This window comes from Leptinotarsa decemlineata, unplaced genomic scaffold (assembly GCF_025532065.1).
Source record: "Leptinotarsa decemlineata unplaced genomic scaffold, Ldec_3_MD MMD2_tig00000199_RagTag_RagTag, whole genome shotgun sequence".
Classification (NCBI taxonomy): domain Eukaryota; kingdom Metazoa; phylum Arthropoda; class Insecta; order Coleoptera; family Chrysomelidae; genus Leptinotarsa; species Leptinotarsa decemlineata.
This window is the reverse complement of record NW_027412544.1, coordinates 18,520,421-18,541,983: the sequence shown is the minus strand read 5'-3', so window position 1 is coordinate 18,541,983 and position 21,563 is coordinate 18,520,421. Positions and strand designations below refer to the sequence as shown.

The 21,563-nt window shown below is 31.7% G+C and overlaps 1 protein-coding gene across 6 annotated transcripts in view; it reads left to right on the top strand.

Annotated features, from left to right (window-relative positions):
• LOC111504298 (uncharacterized) overlaps nt 1-21,563 on the top strand; it is a 94,527-nt gene that overhangs the window by 29,018 nt on the left and 43,946 nt on the right. For all 6 annotated transcript variants that reach the window (XM_074173112.1, XM_074173116.1, XM_074173113.1 and 3 more), the window contains exon 3: nt 4,289-4,475. In XM_074173112.1, the coding sequence (XP_074029213.1) occupies nt 4,289-4,475 (187 nt within the window). The remainder of the gene's footprint in view (nt 1-4,288; nt 4,476-21,563) is intronic.

Genomic DNA, 21,563 nt, shown 5'->3' with positions numbered 1-21,563 from the left:
AATTGAATCAGATATCTTTCACAGGATTCCTACACAATATAGTAAATGAAAGAGGTAAAATTTCACTTACATGGAATACTATCATCCTCACTGGGAGACATTCGATGTTTCACAGTAAGACACGTGCTTTATCAGTTCTTCAGTACCAAATCTGGATAATAATATAAGAAAAACACTCAAAATTGTTTAAGAATGTTTTTTCAATAAAATTACTGCAATATTTGAGGGCAAGAAGTAATAGTATTATTTTTTAATGAGAGTTAGAAATAAACTTTCAGTTCCTTTTAAAACCTTTAACTTGCCTCAGTTAAAGATAAATCTTTTATAATTTCCGGGTATGCAGTCAATAAGGGGATGGCAAAAAAAGTAAACTCTTTTTTCTGTTCTAGCTTTCGAGTCTTTATTGGCTCTTCATCAGGAACTCTACAATGAATTGATAATTGATTTTAATATTTATTTTGACAAATTGTGAAACGTGAGACACTTACGAAAGTGATGTTAGTAATCCCTTACACTTGCCGCGATTTGTAAACATATCATTTCCCAAACGACAAACACTCTTGGTAAAAAACAACATGAAAATAAAAATTTTACAATATGTAATGATTGATTAGATTAATTTTGAAATACACTCAGTATTTATTAAATCATAGTCCATGGAGACTATGATGTGAAGTTGACAGTAATGAAATTATTGACAGTGATTTTTTTGACCTTATTGCCAACATACAATGAGAGATGAAAAATAAAAAATATAAAAACACCAACAATCTAGGGTTGCCAATATTATATTATCTTTGGAAGGGTTATATCAGTTGTAAGAAGTCCCTTGTAGAGGGCGACTTAGTAGATATGAATAAATTGTGCTAAGATGATTTATGTCAGTTCTATATTTAATTGAATTTGGTTCTTTAAAAATCTTTGTCATTTCGAGAAAAGTTCTCTTTTTTGAATTGGATTCATGTTCTAAGATAGTCACATTATCATAATCAGGTCTGTGGTCTAGTTCAATCGTATGTTGAGCTAGAGCACAGGTTTCTTTAAAATTTCTAATATCGCTTTTATGAGAACAAATTCTGTCTTTCAATTTCCTTTTGGTTTGGCCAATATACTTTTATCACATTGTGTGCAAGGTATGCAGTAGACTACATTTGACTTGTCCAAAATTGGATCTTTGTCTTTTAATTTTTAAAAAATATTGTTGAATGAGTTGATTTTTATATGCAATTTCAATGTTTGGAATTTTAGAAAGAATGTTTTTAAATTTATGATTCAATGATTGAATGTGAGGTAATGTAAGGTAAAGATTCTGTTGAATTGATTGATTATTAGAATTATCTTTATTGTTAGGAGATCAATATCTATAGATGACCTATTGAAGATTAATTTATGTAAGAGTTTTTTTGGGTAACCACTGTTAATGAAAAGTTGAAAAAGTTTTTTGAGATTGTCATTGCGTAATGTGACTTGTTTCAATTAACCTGTTTTTCATTCCTAGCACTATGTTTATTTTTTGTCTTTGTTGGTGGTAAGATTCATAGTGTAAGAACCTTCCTGAAGCACTAGGTTTGGTATACCAGCTAGTGATTAATTTGTTTTCCTCTCTTCTAATAACTTTCGTATCTAAGAAGGGAACGCTGCGATTAATGTCTTCTTCTTCAATGGTGAACTGTAATTTTTCATGATAGGACTTGAAAACTAGTAACAATTGCTGCAATTTGTCCTGAGGGACACTTAATATAATATCATCTGCATATTTTTTTTAAAAAGTTCTTTTATATTGAATTTTGTTTAAACAATCATCAATGAGATCATCCGTCACATATTGTGCAATAATAGGAGAGACTGGGCTACCCATTGGCATGCCTAGAACTTGTTCAAATTTTTTTTTGTCAAAACTGAAAACTGTTGTGTCATATAAAAAGTTGATTAATTTTAAGAATGAAGATTGTAAAATATTGCAATGTGAAGAATAATATCCGTCCAGTGTCTGGAAATACTCTCTTTTGTACTGGCTGAGAGTAGCTTATGTAACATCTACTCGGAATGTAGATCATTTTAGTTATATTAAACAACCCTTGTAATATTTGAATGTTATAGGAATTGTCAACAAACTAACTTGACATTGATTTATTGAACAGGTGAATTATTAATCGAAATCTACTATTTTTTGTCCTCAAAATGAAATCGTCTACCAAAGAAATGATAAATATGATATACATTTTGGGAGAATGTGACAGAATATGTTTATTAGCCAGTAGAATGTATGCTGTTCAATATCTTAACTCAAGGTCTTTACCACCATCAAAAATTAATCAACTACCTCTGATTAACACTCAGTTCGGATTTAGTGGCCATATACTTGTCACTGTTCGACGACTTAAAATAACAAGATGTCTTGCTGTCCATACAATTAATCTTGAAATTGTTAGAAAATTCGTCTTACGGTTGTTGTTGTATTTATTCATCTTTCAGATCATTATGATATTAGACATGTCAATAATAAAAATAGCAATAAATAAATATATACCTATCAAATAAAACAGGCCTAATTCTCTCATCGGAGGAATGGAGGACAAACCCATCAAAACTGTAAAAAAAGGTTTGACTATCTCATATGGAATTCTATGCCACTCGCTCATGTTTCTGTAGATCTGTTTCGATTTTGAAGTGCAATCATCTAATAACTTAGTTGGTTATGCACATTCTGAGGTACCTCCTGGTATCTTAAAGGCAGGAAAATATATAAGGCTTGAGTGGAGAAAGTCTCGAATTCACCCGACCCATTTTGGAAGAGGTGGGTAAAAGAGCACCTTCCATTTTTGAATTGAAGAAACAAGTGGACTGGTATCCTAACATAGTTGAAAATTGAAGGTGTTATGCTAATGATTGATGCAAATATTCCAAGAAACTCGGCAGGATTTCTGTCGATGAGAAGACTGCAAAGAATACATATAATACATACAATTGTGACAACTACAGATTGAAGCAGATATTTGAGATAGAGAAGAAACCTCTTTACTGGAGGGAGGATGCTGAGTTTTGTATTTTATATTTCAATTTGTATAATATACCTTGGAAAATAATTGAATTTATTCGATATCAGATTTTGAAAGTTGATTAAATGGAATATTAATCGTTTTTCATTGATAACAACTCATAGTAGCAATATGTGATATGGTACTTAGAGCCAATACTGTAGCGAATTAATTCTATAACTGGTGTACTTACAAAGGTCTAGTGGTGAATTTGGAAAAAACATGCTTCATGCAGTTTTCAACGAAAAATCTGAATAGGAATTCTAGTTTATCAATAAGAGTAAATCATAGTAGCATTGAGCAGATTGATGTTGCTCGCTTTCTGGGAGTTTTATTGGATAATAAAATGACATGGAAAAATCATATAAACGAAACAACCATCAAGCTGAGTAAAATCTGTTTTGTAATAAAACAACTGAAAAATACTGTATCAACTGAAACTCTGAAATTGGCATACTATGGATTGGTTCAATCAACACTCAGTTATGGCCTAATGTTTTGGGGTACCTAAAGCTACATAAATCAGATATTTATAATGCAAAAAAAATCATCAGAAGTATGATTGGAGTCAAGCCTAATACATCTTGTAAATCAATTTTTTCAAAGATAAGTATTCTCACAGTGTATTCACTATATATATATATATATATATATATATATATATATATATATATATATATATATATATTTCAAATTATTATTAATAATATTAAAACACAAGAGAATTCCATTCTTAAAAATAGCAGTTTACACAAATACAAGAAAATGTGGTAACCTACATCAACCATACTCAAGATTAACCATTGGGCAAAACTCGCACATATATAAAGGTAATCTCTGCTATAATAGATTTACAGATTTGTTCAATAGCAAAATTGATCTTGCCGATCTGAGAATATTCAAAAACTCCCTGTACAAGTATTTAAAATCCAGGGCATTCTACTCGTTAGAGGAATTTCTGGAGACATGAACTAATATGTTGTAATTAGGTATATTTATGTCTGTATTTTGTTTTTTATACTTCTTCACGTGCTGATTTTTATATGTACACTAAATACTAAATTTATATCATATTTTGTGACGAGTCCAATAAGTTACACATTCTGTACTCCTTTTTGTAATAACTTCAGTGACGAATAAAGTTCTATTCTATTCTAATAAATATTTTTTTCAACATTGTTTTCAATTTCCTCCAATCATAAATTAATTTATGTTTGTATTTGATTAATTCATTCTGAATATTTTTTTAGTCTCCTACATTGAGTCAAGGACCTCCAACCAAAAAACTTCACCTTGAAAATGATTCAGTTCAATTTCCAACTTCTACAACACCTCAACCACCTTGTCAAGTCAAGACTGAACGTATTCATGATACTCTCATTAAACCAAAAGAAGAACCTTTAGACCATTTAGATGAGGATAACACGTCGCATTCTGGTATGAAAATTATTTCTAATATTAAGTCTGTGCTACAATGTCAAAGAGCATATTAAACTAGAATATTCTAAAAATGGACAAGACTTTCGAAAATGAAATAGAAAAATTACTTAATATATAAAATTCAATTGAAAATTATGAAAACATCTGAACTTCTGGATCCTAGAATTTTCAACTTTATTCATTTTTCTATTCATAGATTTAATTTTGTTAATACTGTTACAAATGGCCAACCTGACCTAAAATTTCCAATTCATTATAAGATCGAACCTTCTGAACTAATTATTGAAAGTGTAAATATAAATGAATTGTGTATTTAATATTTATTTGAGAAATGTGGTGACAAAATAATAAAAACTATATTTTTTTCTTGGGTTAAGTAACTAGAATTAACGATATTTAACTTTTACAAAAGTGGTCATTTATTCCTTAAAACAAATTTAATTTCCCGGATTTATCAGCCGTGGTCATTAGGTCTGCTACTGCAGCAGACATTATGAATTGGCAATTGTATAAAACAAATTGTTCAGTTTGTTAGGGTACTCTGGCTACCACGGATAAGTGGTTGCTGGTAACTTCTTTAAAGTTGGTCAGTAAAATGAAAAAATTGGATGAAAAATATTGAGTAATAAAGCTATCATTCATTAACAACACCACAAAATGTTGATCAAGAAGTATGGTTATGTATTTATTATATGGTAATGTGCTATGTTGATATTTGATTCATTTAAATAACACTTCATTATGAGATTTTCACTGAACAGTTTACAAAACCGCAACCGCTCTACAATAGCTTCCGCAAGCTATTCTATAGCAAAACATGTGAGGGGTTTCATAAACTACTCAGTGAAATTCTCACAATGAAGTGTTATTTAAATACGTTATGGATTTTCATCAAGTATCGGCCAATTCAATTAGATGTTTGATTTTTTTCAAAAGTTGTTTTTTTTTTCTTTTCACATATTCAAATGCATAACAAATAAAATTTGTGTGTAATTCTGCTACTTTTGTAGAATATTGGTCACAAAGAAAATCATCAGAAAATACACTAAATTGTACATGCGATGCATTAGAATTAAAGCAGTTTCTATTTACTTTCAATATTCTAAAAGTTGCATCAGTGCTATATGCTGTAGCATAAGTAATATTGTATACCTTAGAGGGCATGATCGCCTGAACTACTTATTATAATAACTTTTCATTCACATACTTTCCTGCAACAACATCTAGTTGCAGGAACACAAATATTCATTTCAAAAATACACTAGCCAACAAATGATGGCTATACATGAGAGTTTAAAGCACCCTAACTGTGACTTCATAATCAAAAATTTTCCATCACGTAAAGATTTTAAATTATAGTTATTTTTATTTTATACAAAAATTTTCACATATAGGGAAATATAAGATCAAAACAAAAACAATATATTTTGAGAATAGCAGACTTTATTTACAATACACATGAAAAAACATTCAAATGAAGTCTTTTGTGCATCACCTTTTCGGAAAAGTTGACTTTCGTTTATATGTTTTATCGTTTTCCCTCATAAGGAACTAACAATAATCCTCCAACATTGCTGCATCCCATCTGCATTGGTAACGTTGCTACATTGTCAGTACTTCTTGGTGGAACCTTTCCCCTTGTTCGTCACTGACAGCACCCAAATTTTCTGGTAAAAAATTTAAATGGGGTCCAAGAAATGAATTTTGAGACATACGACATCCCATTCTACAGTAGTTTTCAAGTAGTTCTTCTACAAGTGTTTCGTAATTTTCTACTCTCTTGTTCCCTAAAAACTCCCAAATAATTCTTTTGATTAAACTGTTGATCACTTAGTAGTTTTCTAATTTGTGGTCCAACAAATATACCTTCCTTGAGCTTTGCATCACTTAGTTTTGGAAAAACGTGTTTAAGATTTTTAAACGCATCACCTTCTTGTCTAACGCTTTTACAAAACTTTTCATTAACCCCAATTTAATGTGTAAGGTAGGTAACAAAACGTTTTTGGGATTAACAAGAGGTATATTCTTCACGTTAGCTTGACCTAGAATATATTTATCACTCGGAGGCTATTCTTTTACTTGATAATGGCTCTGCGTTGCCCTATTGTTCCAAAGGCAAAGAAAACAGCAAAACTTCATAAATCCGCCTTGAAGACCTGACTTTCAGGTCACCACATATTTGCCACTTTTACGTATTATAACTTATTGCATTTAGAATAAGTGACATACTTTTGTGTGTTTCCTTCATGGCAACTGCATGTGCAAGAGGAATAGAGGGTCTTTTGTTACCATTATGGGGCAGAACGGCTTTTAAACTTGTTTTAGACAAATCTATAAATAAACGCCATTCGTCCGGGTTATGTATAAATCCTAATTTTTCCATCACACCATTTGGATTTACACAAACACACATTTTATCCTGCATAGTAAAAAAAACGAGGATAGCTCATGGTTACGGTTCCTAAATATTGTAACTTTGGTTTTAGAGGCTAGTAAATTCCATTGTTGTAATCTAGACCCTAATAGTTCAGCATTCTCTTTTGACAAGTGGAGGTCCCGAACTTACTGTGATATCTTGAACAGTTTCATTCACTATCAGATATCGAATGTATTACTGCCTGTATAAAATGTAACAAAAACCAGTTACATGTTTTTTTTACAAAAATGGCATATAACACGAAATGTTGAGACTTATTTACATATCAATTACACATATAATTAACCCATATAATTAAACTGTTGGGACCCTAAAAACCCTCTTGGAAATCCCATATAAATGAAACTTCTTCAATTGAAGCTATTTTTGTTTTTCATTTAAAATAGAAAAAGAACGATGTCTTCACTTCATGCACCAACAAAGCTTTTCTAGTTTAGGAAAAATATTACATAATATTTTTTCTTACTGTTTTTGGGTATTTAAATTTCCACAATCTGAAAAATAAACCTAAAGCTAAATCAATAGAGAATCTGCTGAAGTCCAATAAAGGACAAACTGAAAAGTTACTCTTCAATATAAACTGCTGAAGAGTCTAATTAGTCGGTAACTTGTGTTCATAAATTTTACCTACAAATTAAATAATCGAAGAAAAAAGAAGTTTCTATACATAGCATCATATAGATGATAAAAATAATCACACAAAACTCAAAAAAACACTCACTTGTGAATAATGCCTCAATTGGAAACAAGTATGATTCCTTTATTACACCTCAGAACTTTGTAATTAAGTAATCACTTTTCTCAAATAATGAAAGTGAAATATTCCCTGTTACATTTATTGGCGAAACTGTTTTTTAATATCAACATAATAGCAACTACATACAACTATATGAATAAGAGTATAAATCAACTAAACTGAATCATGTTTTCATATTCATTCCTCAACACCCTGCCTAAATAACAAGTCCATCATTAAATCCTAATAGATTTTGGAGCTCTAAAAACATACATCTCTTGTTAGTCCTTTCGTCAGTATTTCTGCTTCTTGCCTATTCGATTCCACATACCTTAGCTCTGTTTCTCCGCTAATTACGTTTTTTTCTAATGAAGTGATATTTCAACCAAATTCCTTCACAAGCAGCACTACAAGTTGCATCGTACTCCGCTTCAGTAGTTGAAAGTCAAACACACAGTTGTTTCTTTGTTGTACAGGAAATCAGATTGATCTCATCAGCAAAACCAATCATAACTGGGACCTTTTCTCGTCGCCTATAACAAAGTTTCAGTTCAGAAGTTCTATGCAGATATCTTAAAACACTCCTAAGGTGTTTGCAGTGTTCATCTCCGACAAAAACTTGAAAACGACTCAGGTAATTTACTGTAATGTTCAGTTAGCATTGTTTTGAATTAATTTCACATCTAGTATTGGAGTTGAGATTGTTTATTGTTTTATATAGTTACCAATATTATTGTCAGTTTTGTTTTTTGAATAAAAAGCAAAAAGTCAAATAAAATCTTATTTTGCCGAAAATAAGAAGTTTGCCCCCAAACATTTTGATTCTTCGAGTTTTGTTCAGTACCTTTTCGAGTTGAAGCCGCATTCTAAGAAAGAAAATATCAACTGCTGTCTAGTTTGTAAAATCCCAATTGAATGATGTCACGAGAGGAAGGTGCTGTTCGAAGAACTAGCAGAACCACTGCTGGAATCCCGCCGTCAAAATATTCACTAAATGAATCAGTTGAGTCATCAAAATCTACCAAGTCACGTAGCTCATCTGCGAGTAAATTGAAAATATTGAAATAGAAGAAGTTGCAAGCTGAAAATCAACTACAGAATTAGAAGATAGGCAATTGAAATTCGAACAACAAAAATTAGAATTGGAACAACAAAATTTCGAATTGGAACACTTAGAACGTGAAACTGAAAGAAACCTAGCTATTATGGAAATTACGTCTATAGAAGCAGAAAAATCTTTGAAAAGCATTGAAAGCAGCAGTGAGCAAAGTGAAAGTGTGGAAAGTAGCATATATAAAAAAACATTGAAAGAAGTAGCAGACTGAATTCTGTTTGACACGCCAAGTAATCAGATATATCAATGGAAAATACTCATGGAAAAGTTGTTGACTGGTTATTGGAAAATAGTTTTCCATATTCAAAGCAGTCAAATCTAGGAACTGAAAAATTAATGAATGAAACTATCACAACACATCAGTTTGTGAAAGAATTCACTCCAGCAATGACAGATGCATTCAAATCAGTAACCAAACAAAATCAAATCCACAATGAATTTTCTAAGGTATCCTGCAGGAATGTTGTGGGGAAAGAACTTACTTATTTCTACGGCAATGTTAAGGATTGACCGATGTTTATTTCTCTATATCAACGATGTACTGAAACATGTACTTACTCTGATGAAGAAAATTTGCTATGTTTACAAAGAGCCCTGAGAAATGAAGATTTAGATGCAGTGAAGCCATTATTTGTCTCTCCCAGATAATCTCAAAGACTTACTTAAGACGTTAGAGGCTAGATTTGGATGACCTGAATTTATAATGGAATCCTTGATGAACAAAGTGAAATTATTACCACCCGTGAATACTCGTTCTCCAATATACTTTGTGAAATTTGCCAATTCGGTTCTTAACCGTACTGTCACTGCAAAATCTTTGAAAATGGAAAAATATATCAACATAGTCAACTCGTCCAAAAATTGCCAGAACACCTTCAGTTCCAGTGGACAAGAATTATTGTCAAGAAATACAAAGACATATATACACCATAGTTGAAAGAATTTTCTCAGAGTGGTTACGAGAAGAATCTTCAGCAGCTTGTTTATGTAAACCTTCTATTCCACATTCTCCATCAACAGTCTCGTATATGGACAAGAAAAATAAAACAAACGTTTTCATTGGAACAGAAAATTCATCAGTGGAAAAGTGTTGCCGATTTTGATCTAAATCTACTCATTCCATATACAAATGCGACCATATCCTGGGTCTCGACACTGATAAGAGATGGGAATGGGTGAAAGAAACAAAAGTTTGCTTTTGTTGCCTCAATTCGTCTAATCGTATTTTCAAATGTAAAAATCGAAAACGTTGTGGTCTGCAGAAATGCGAAAATTACCATACTCGCTTACTCCACCCGAATAGTGTTGTAAATGCAAACCAATTGTAGGGATACAACTTGCAAACTCAGTTCGACAGCAAACTCGACAAAAAGTCGATGAAAACATATGAGCTCTTTGATGAAGGAAGCACGATTACTTTGATGGACCTTGCCGAGGAGGTAGGAGTGGATGGTGTAAGTGATCCATTGAAAATATATTGGACCAATTGTACTTCCTATACAGACGACCAATCAAAACGTGTCGACTTGAAAATTCAGGGAACGCTCAATCAGGAAATTTTTGATGTCAAACGTAAGAACAATTACAAATTTGAAACTTCCTGTTCAATCTGAAGATGTCAAAAATTTAGTGACAACTTGGAATCATCTGTCACGAATTCCATTGGACAATCTCAGAAATGTAATGGAAACTATCCATATTTCAAACATCGAGTCGACGCTCACTATTCTATGACATGTTATATGAAAAATGAAGTTTTTGAAGTTGACGAATTGAAAGAACTATTGAATGAAACTATTCTGATGGATACTTCGGGAGTTGAAAATGACAAATTTAATCATATTTCAGAAGAAGACAAACAGGCGTTTCAACTCATGGAAGAAACATGTCGTCAGTTAGAAAGCAACCACTGGGAAATTGGTTTGCTTTGGAAGAAAGAAAATATCAATTTACCAGATAGCAGAGCTACCACGTTGAATAGATTACTTTCTTATGAGAAGAAAATGCAGAAAGATAAGCATTTTGGAGAGCAATATTCCAGAAAGAATATTTCGTTGAAAAAGGATACACAAAAGTTTTGACTTGCGAAGAAGCCGCCATTACGTATCACAAAACTTGGTATTTGCCACACTTTGCAGTAAAACATCCTAGTAAACCACAAAAAATCAGATTTGTATTAGATGCCAGAGCCAAAATAGATGGAATCAATTTGAACGAAAATGCATTAAAAGGTTATGACCTTTTGAATTCCTTAGTAAACATTTTATTAAATTTTCGTCAAAATCGAATATCTGTAATGGAAGACATCGAAGAAATGTTTTCAAGATTATGCTTACGAAATGAATATCAAGATTCACAACGTTTTCTATGGGGGAGGGGGGGGATAAAAACGGGCCTATCCTTACTTACCAAATGAAATCCATGATATTCGGAGCAATCTGTTCTCCAAGCTCTGTGATCTACGTTCTTTGTGAAAATGTGAAACAACATGGAAAGAAATATCCAGAAGCAGTGAAAGCTATTGAAAAATATCATTACATGGATGATTACTTACAGTTTTGAAGCCATTGAAATTGTTCAGGGAGTCATAAACATCCATTAACAAGGTGAATTCAGAATGATAAAGTGGGTCAGCAATTCTAGTCATGTCCTAACAAATATACCTGCTGAAATACTATCCAAAAGTAGTACCGATACTGAAAAGTTACCCACGTCTGAAAGAACTTTAGGTTTAATTTGGAATACAAAAGTCTCAGTTTTCCTGATACATTTTTGAAAAAACATGAGAAAATAATTGTAACAGACAATATTCCCACGAAAGTGGTACCGTCAGTTTATGATCCACTTGGCCTGTTAGCAGCTTTCACTATACAAGTCAGAATTTTGATGCAGGAAGTATGGTCACATAAAATTCCTTGGGATGATAAAATCACTCCTGATCTATTTGGAAAATGGAGATCTTGGGTATCTGCAGTGTATAAAATGAGAAATTTGAGAATTCCTCGACGGTATGGATTTAGCAGTCATATTGTTCGACTTCTGAGGGTTGTTGTTCGTAGGGGTGCGATAGCTGGTTAACGGAAAAACATATTTTAAACATATTGGAGTTTCACTAAATATTTCTATGGTTTGTTCAGGTTTTGTACAATTTGAATTATCAATTTCAATTTTTATAGGCTGTTCACGTTAAGAAGTGAATGACGTCATTTTTGGTAATTTTATATATCCAACATAACAATGTTAAAATTCCCACTGAAATGCGTTCAACAGCAATGAAACTAGTAACATTTCATTTTGTAAGTTGCTTAACTGATAATAAAATTTCAGACGTTACCAAATCGATAAAAACTCGAAAACTGTCAGTCTTCTTTTCAGAACTAATCATTTCTTTTGATAAGACCTGCGTATATTCAATATGCTTAAAGCATTATCGAAATAGTCTCAACAAATATTAAAAGTAAGTTGAGGATAATAGCAATAAAACGTATCAACAGTACAAAAAAAATTTGAAAGTTCGAAATAGTGCACATGTTGGCAACGCCGTAACTTGTCATCTTGTGACGTTATTCTCTTCTTAACGTGAACAACCTATATTTGATGTTCAACATTTTGGTTTTCAATTTAAGGACGCCTCTTGTCAAAAATATAATATTCTTGTTTTCATCGACTTTTTTTTTGGGTATTTTTTACCTTCCAGAATCTGAAAAATATAAAAATTATAACAAAGAACTTTATACAAGTGTAGAAAGGGCAAACTTTTTAGTTTACTCCGATAAATTACTGTTGTATTTAACCTATCAAAAAAATAATAAAATACTTATCCTTATGCTTCGAAGGCCAAAATCTGCCTCCGTCTTCAGAAATGGACAAAAAATTCAAAGATATTTGCAGTTATTCCTTTTGATTATTCATTTCTCAACTTCTTCAACAGATGTCAAAGGAGTTTTAAAATGTGAAATTATGTCAATGTTATTGATTGACAACTGAAACATTCATGTAATACAAGGTGCTCTCCGATATCAGTCTGTTACCATTTCGCCACTATCCAAATTTTCCTTCGAAATGGGTAGCCAAGTACGGTATATTTCTAAGAAGCTATTCGGAATACAATTATCTCCAGATATGAGAATATACCCTAATTCTTTTAGCATAGGCATCTATATGCCTATGAGAGTGTAGAAATAAGTAAACATAATAATATTATGGATAACGATGGTGGACCAATAGTATTCTAAATAGCTTGTTGAAATAATATTTCAATTATTAGATTCACCTGACTATTACATTGTGAAATTAATTTAGGACACTTAAGACGCAGGTAACTAGAAGAGGTATCTATGGTATAAATAAGGATAACTTTGTAAGTATGATTAGTTTGATCTTCCTCTTGAAGATGATCACTTGGTGATCGAAACACGTGTCGGAGGTGTTAAAATAATGGTTTGGTGTTGGAAAAAACTCCAGTAATATACGGATCTATAGTTTATGATTCCGTCAGTAAATGCACACTAAAAAAGCTAGACTCAATTCATAATACAGCTATGAGAATAGAACTGGGTGAATACTGTACAAGCCCGATCGAGAGCATTCTTTGCGAATCAAGAAACCGCCATTAGCAGAAATTATTAGCCGAAATTATTTAGCGATAATGTACAATTCTAAAATCTCAGCCTATCCCAACAATCCAGCCCACAGAAATGTTTCTGCCTAAGGATTTCAAGAAACTCACGGCCATCGAAAATAAAAAATTATATTCCATTCCCGAACGTCTGAATCGAATTTTCTCCAATCTTAACTTGACTATATCCAAAACCGCTCATTTATCTAAAATCGACTGTCCCCCTCCATGGACCATCCGCCTTACTTTGAATTGAACAGCTATAAAAATCCCAAATTCACCCCACAATTCTTAAAAAACTATTCGCAGAAATTATATAATTATTTCGAACCCACGTGTTTCAATCACCGAGTGACTAACTAATTTAGTTTAATGTAGATTAAACTAACTAGTTTATTTTAATGTAGATTAAACTAACTAGTTTAGTTCAATTTTTCTCTTGAAGATGATCACTTAGTGATTGAAACACGTGTCGAGGTGTTGAAAATAACGGTTTGGTGTTGGGATAAAACTCCAGTAATATTAACTTATTGTAGTCAATGTACTTTAAAAACATATTAAGTAAATTATTGTATAGTGAATAACCCCTGGCAGTTGAGGCTTAAATAAAAAAAATTGAATGAATTGTTCTAAAACATATATAGGATACAAATCTAGACCTCTAAATAGTTGAATTACTTCACATAAGAGCGACTGTAGACGAAATGTTAATTCTTGTGCATTAACAGAACGTGTTAATTCAAAGGATCATAGAATGAATTTTGAAAACCCACATATTTTAGATGGAGAAATTAATACAACTGAAAGAATATTTTCAGAAATGATACATATCAATCACAAAGAACACTAAATGAATCAAATAAATGATATTGAAAATCTTAGCAAAATTAACACATACGTAATAAAATATGACAAAGAGAATAAAATATCTAGTAGTATTCAGAATTTTTCCACTTGACATTGTCAGCCAAATCTTGATTACTTTTCATTATTTTATATTTTTTCTATACGTTTTAAAGCCATTTTATTTTCACGTTAGTAAGTTCTCCATATTTACATTGACTGCAACCTCACAAATTGAACCGATTAATTGGTAATCCAGTCTCATACATTGCATATTTACATATTATTCTGCGTCCCCACCTTTTTGAGTCCAAATACAGATGCCGAAAGGTTATTCTATGATGGTGTTATAATAATGCTCGAAAAATACTTCTATAATTTTGAATCTTGTAATTTACATTTCATCAAAAGAAATTGTCAAAAAAACCCAAGTTCTTTCCGAATGAAGGATATGTCATGACGCAATAAAGATTGTAACATATACTGCCGGTTCCTGAGCGTAGTTCGAGTGTTTCATGGCTTGGGACGCTCTTGTCGACCTATGTATATTTCACACGTGGAAGCCACAGACAAGCGCTATACAAATAATATTTCAGAATGTTTAGTCAATCATTGAAAAACATTCTATTTTGAATTGAAAGGGGATATATTCTTGGAAGAAATTAGTTTTTGGAAAAGAAATGTTTTTCAATAGTAAAAGTTCATTTCAATTTTCGCCTATTCGGATATCATTGAATGTTTTTACACATTCAGTGAGGAATATAAAAATCTAATTTAGAGAATATTGATTACATGCGCTGGATTTTCAAGATGAATCATTATCTCAATATTTTCAATTGCTCCAACTCCAAAATGTGAAATGCTTTCTTTCTACACACGTTGTAATCACCATTTTGTTTTCAACTGGAGATAATAACAACGGATGCTAATTTTTACGACAAATTTTTCAAATTTTACTCCCTTGTAAATTTTTCATTGATGAACATATTTTGTTGAAATTTTTAACATTAATATCTTGATACCTCCTAAATCCAGTGGTGTAGTCAGAACTTAATGTGCGTATTCACCAAAAAAGCGAGCACGAACGAACAAGAGTGAACAAGCAGTCTGCATCAATAATCGTCTGGTGAGTACGGGCTAGCGAGCGAGCGAACGTATGCTTGCTCGCTTTCTGAAAAGATCGAAAAGAAGGCGATACATCAAAGAAAATACTTGTTCGCGGTCGTTTAGTGTGAACGGGAATCCTGTTTGGTGAATACGCACCAAACTTCTGAAATTGAAGTGGTGGGTTGATTAAACAGCATATTTTTCAAATTTCATTCACTTATAACTTTTTAATTATTGGATGCATTTCTTCGTAACTTTGACGTAGACCACTTGAAAACGTCACGAATCCAGTGATGTAGTCAGTTTTTTGTAAAAAAATGGCTAATTATTTTCTTTAATTTTTGGCCTTGAAAAATAAAAATAGTTGGCCCTGAAAATGACGAATAATTCATTAAATTTGGCGTCCTGTCTGCCTCATGGAAAACGAATCTTTCAAATCGGTTGAGAAATATAGATTTTGTGAGGGTATTTTCATCTTAAATGGGCCCCACTGTATATATATATATATATATATATATATATATATATATCTATATATATATATATATATATATATCTATATATATATATATATATATATTTCAATATTAAATTCTACAAAAAGGATTTGAAGCTTTATATCTTCTATTAATTATCTGCGAGCGCTTTCGACAGTTGGTAGTACTGTCATCATCAGCTTTCGACATCTGGCACTCCTCAGTTTGAGGAGTGCCAGATGATGACAGTACTACCAACTGTAGAAAGCGCTCGCAGATAATTAATAGAAGATATAAAGCTTCAAATCCTTTTTGTAGAATTTAATATTGAAATACTCAAAATAAAGGAAAATTAGTTGCATCAATCAAAATATATATATATATATATATATATATATATATATATATATATATATATATATATGCGCATATATATGTATATATATATATATATATATATATATATATATATATATATATATATATATATATATATATATATATATATATATATATAAATATGAAAGTTATTGAGTGTCTTGATATAGAAACAGAAGTTAATATCGGACATAGCACGTGTAGAAACACGTGTCTATGGTTTGCCACTTTCATGAGTGCTATGTCCGATATTAACTTCTGTTTCTATATATATATATATATATATATATATATATATATATATATATATATATATATATATATATGCGCAGTGACACTTCAGGTTAGCTTCCCAAATTTCTGCTACCGCAGTTGTCGGTTGATTGGTCAAACCACCAACACTGACATAAAAAAACTTGTCAATTTGACTTGGGTGTCACACCAATAGGTGGTTCCACTTATGTTTCGCTTGCGTTTACGCAGCTATGCCAGCTGAAATGCCATCGGAAAACGATATGTTTTTAGAAATTCGTTTTCCGATGGCATTTCAGGTTAGCTTCCCAAATTTCTGCTACCGCAGTTGTCGGTTGATTGGTGAAACCACCGACACTGACATAAAAACTTGGCAAGTTGACTTGGGTGTCACACCAATAGGTGGTTCCACTTATGTTTCACTTGCGTTTTAGCAGCTATTTTTATCAAGTACTTTTCTGGTTTTTCACATTTGCGAGCGCTTTCGATAGCTGGCTGTGCCCAAATAGAGCTTTGAAGATGATAGCACAGAAAGCCAGAAACCGTAACGTCTTGTTATCCAACATGTCCATCATTGCTCACAAAAATAAGTTGCAGTCAAGCTGCATTAACCTTTCTAGATTTCATATCATTTCTAGAAACATGTGGATTCGTTTTCCGATGGCATTTCAGGTTAGCTTCCCAAATTTCTGATACCGCAGTTGTCGGTTGGTTGGTCAAACCACCAACACTGACATAAAAACTTGGCAAGTTGACTTGGGTGTCACACCAATAGGTGGTTCCACTAATGTTTCGCTTGCGTTTACGCAGCTATTTCTATCAAGTACTTTCTTGGTTTTTCTGATTTTGTCTTCAATCGAGGACCGCCTGCCCGGTACTGACGATGCTAAATAGGCTGAAACAGCTGTATACCGGCTGTATGTGAGAATGATTAAAAAAGTACTGATCTATTAATTTTTTGATTTTCATGGAATTATTTTCCAGCAGCTTGACTGCATTAACCTTTCTAGGTTTAATATTTATATTATATATATATATATATATATATATATATATATATATATATATATATATGTTATGTGGTTCACACTGAATTTATATTTTTAAAAACAAACTTTATTGAATATAATATTTACAATAAAGTATAAAATGTTACAAAATATGATTCAAGAAATCGACGAACTTGGATAGTCGCGAAGTGATTCAAGAATGAGACGTCCTCTTGTTTTCCCATATTTATAGGATCAAGAACTGCTGATGTAGATATGCGTTTCTTCGAATGTTCTAGAAAAACCTTGGAAATGTGCTGAATATGCTGAGTCATTTCCTGGGTAACTGCGTAGTGGCTGATGCAATGTTTGTTTATTATGGTGCAATCCTTGGACAAAGGGTGCATTGATTTTTCTAATATAACAACTTCCCCCTTGAAAAGAAAGTTGATGCGGTGCTGCAACTTTCAGTCAAGCAAATGTTTTATTTGAGCTTAACTCAATTTCTTCCTCAATGGGTTCCTCTAGGTGGATACTGGGTCTTCTTCCTGGAGTTGGGAGTAGTCTTCGTAATGAAGCGAAAGTTCTTCTGGGTCCAGGTGGTTGATCATCATTGCTTGATGTCATTATACCAATTTGCATAGAACGTCTTTTTCTACATTTACAAAATATGTAAAGTACTATTATTATTACAATTATTACAATTGTGAAAATAGTAAACCATGAAACATGTCGGTTTACGAATGGTTCATTTATAATTTGGTCCAACTGATCTGAATATTGATCTAATTTATGTTGAGCAATATTGAGATTGTCTACATTCAATTTACTCAATTTCAAAGGTTTTAAATGTGGTAAACTTTCTTTTTCTGGTACATCTTTGCAACATTGATATGGTATCAAAATTGGATGACTTTTATAAGTTACATTTTGTTCATTTGCAAGTATTTTTGAATACACTCTTGTGTTTCCAATGAAAGCATTACAATTATCTTGAAGTTTCAAGATTGAATTGGTTTTTATAATTCGTGTTTCAACCTCACGTTTTTGGCAATTTATTGTTACAGCTAAGGGATCTGATAATGCAATTAGCCAAGTATTACTTTGGATTTCATAAACATTATAATCTTTTGCAAATAAAAGTGAAATTGAACACATTCTAGGAAGTTCTGAAAGTGGTCTCAAAATTTGAGCTTCGCACATTGCGTTACTATCAATTGGGTACGAAATTACATTTTGACATATATCAATATTATAATTTAAGTTTTTACATGAATTTAGATTTTCAAATGCAGCATACAGCATTGAATCATCATCTTTTGCTATAAATTTCTTGTTTGTGGGTAAAATGTGATGTAACCCTGTTCGATTGTCCAAAATTGGAATGGGATACAATCTATAAACAGTATATAATTCAGGTTCTACTAGTGGTATTTTTAAAATAAAGACAAGTCTTGAATCTGCTTGAAAAGCTTGTAATTCAATTATGTCAAGATATTTTGATATTGAAGAAAGTCTTGTTGGTAAAGGTAAATTGTTTCTTTGTATTGTTTGAGCAATTTCCTGAAGGGACGAAACTAAATCGTTTGGCTTTATAATTGATGTGTGAATGATATGAAGTCTGGCAAAAGTAATTGCGTTCAGCATATCATTTAAATAATCTTCTAGAAATACATAACTTTCTAAAAGTTGTTCGCAAATTTGGATGGCTTTCAACCTTGCGTTTATTAAAGATACTCTGTCGGATAGCGTATATATCCATGCTTCAATTTGAACTATATCTTCATTAAATGCTTGTTCATCAACCTGTAATTGTCGTATTGTAGTATTAAATTCTTTAATTACAGAGGTTGTGACTGAAATTTGGTTTTTTAATAAATTTTCAATTTGGTGTTCATCTTTATAAATTTTGTTAATACATTCATTAAAATATTCGCCGTCACTGGCGTCAAGGTTGCCGGTTATTGCTTTCCATACGGAACCTATTCCATTTAAAAGTCCTCGTTTATATCGCTTATTATTCTTATTGTAATCATTCGCGTCTATTTGCGTCTCTTCATATTTCAATTCTACTGAATCAGCTACTTTATTTAAAAGGCTAATATGTGTGCTTATCTCTGAACTGAAATTTTTCATTCTTAAATTGTTTGTTTCAAGTAGGTGAATGAGATTACTTAAAATGTTTCGATTATGGGCAATGGCTTGTTTTACAGGTGCCATGTCTTTTACAACTAATAAAGTCCATTTTTCATTTGATATTTTCATGCTTCCGGTTTCATGGTAATAAATACCTATAGTGTTGTTCACAGGTACTAGCATATACTGGGCGTTGATTATTTGAATCGTTAGTGCCAGTAGAAGAATCATTCTTGATCTGAAACAAAACTTGGTTTCAGTCTATCGAAATTGACTTTTGTTGTTTGGTTAGTTTCAGGATTTCTCAGTAATGCTGAGTTTTTGAAGATTTCTATTACTTCAAAAGGTCCGTTGAATTTATTTTCTAACTTATTTTTGATTTGGGACTCTTTTACGTATACTTTATCACCTATATTATAAGTTTTTGGTTCATGATGTAAGTTACTATCAAATCTTACTTTAGCTTTTTCTTTCTTTCGTTCAGTGTTTGTGCGTGCTACTTTGTAATAATATTCCATACGATTGTTAAGATCTCTGACACACTTTGTCATAAGGTCTTTTTGATTATATAAAGTTTCTGGGGGTCTACCGGATGTGTGTCCGAATATTAATTCATAAGGACTAAATCCGTGGGTTTTATTAATACTGTTGTTATAACATATAACAGCATAGGGTATAATAAAAAATGGGTGGTCTTTGGGGTTTTCTGTTAGATTTACTCTTATCATTTCCATTAGGGTGGCATGGAATCTTTCAAGTGAGCCATTTGATTGTGGATGGTCAACACTGGAAAATGTTAATTTAATATTATAGAGTAAACATATGTCTTTTAGTAGATAATTGTTAAATTCTTTTCCTGAATCGGCATGGATTCTTAGTGGTGTTCCATAATGTTGGAAATATAGTAATAATGTGTTTACAACTGATTTCGCTGTTTTATCAGAAATAGGGTATGCTTGAGTGAATTTTGTAAGTTCATCTCGAATTGTAAGGAGATAATTCTTTGTTGGAATTTCTAAAATGTCTATATTTATTCTTTCAAAAGCTGTTTTGGGGGTTTCCGTGATTACTAACGGATTTTCTAAGTTTTTCCTGCAGATTTTTGTTTTTTGACATACCTCACAGGCTTTAATAAAATTTTCAACATCTTTTGTTATACCGTTCCAGTTGTAATTTTGTTTTATTCTTCGTAAAGTTTCATTTATTCCACGGTGTAAATTGTTTTTACCGTTATGAAACTGGTCTAATATTATTGGAATCTGATCTTTGTCAGGGGTCGTTACAATGTTTTGACATATTTGGAATTTTATGTCATCTTTGTCTGCTAAAATATAGGATAACATTTCTTGTATTGGGAATCCTACATTTGTTTCGAGTTGGTATATTTTATTTGGTACAAATAAATTTTGGTCTTTGTATAGAGAGCTAAACAAATATTCTATTGCTCCGTCATGATCAAAAGGTAATGGGATCAAATAATATTTTCGATCTTTCACCGTTTTGCTGGATACAACATTGATTTTGTTATAGAAGAAATCGGGATATTCTTCAAAAATGTCTTCAAGTATTTTGTCATGAATTTCTGTAAGTTTGTTTCTTTGCAGAAAGACAATTATATCTTTATGTTTTTTGTCTAAAAATTGGTCATTGGTAAAAATGAATTTAGAATAGTCAATTAGTGATTTTGATTCATAAAGTTTTGTAAAGTTTTTCAATTCTTCAAAAATTGTTTCTTGACCTATTTCAGTTTCAGTATCTGAAATTTCTTCATTTTCATTTTGGTTTTCATTTTCGATTGTTTCATTTTCAATTGCGAAAATTTTTAAATGAAATTTTGCGCATTCTTTGAAATAATTTACTTTAATTCTAGACAAAGCGTCTGCGTTTTTATGTATTTTTCCGGGTCTATAAATTACATTGAATTGGTATTCTTCTAATTTTAATCGCCATCTGGCTAATCGGCTGCCAGGGTCTTTGATTGAAAATAACCACGTTAAAG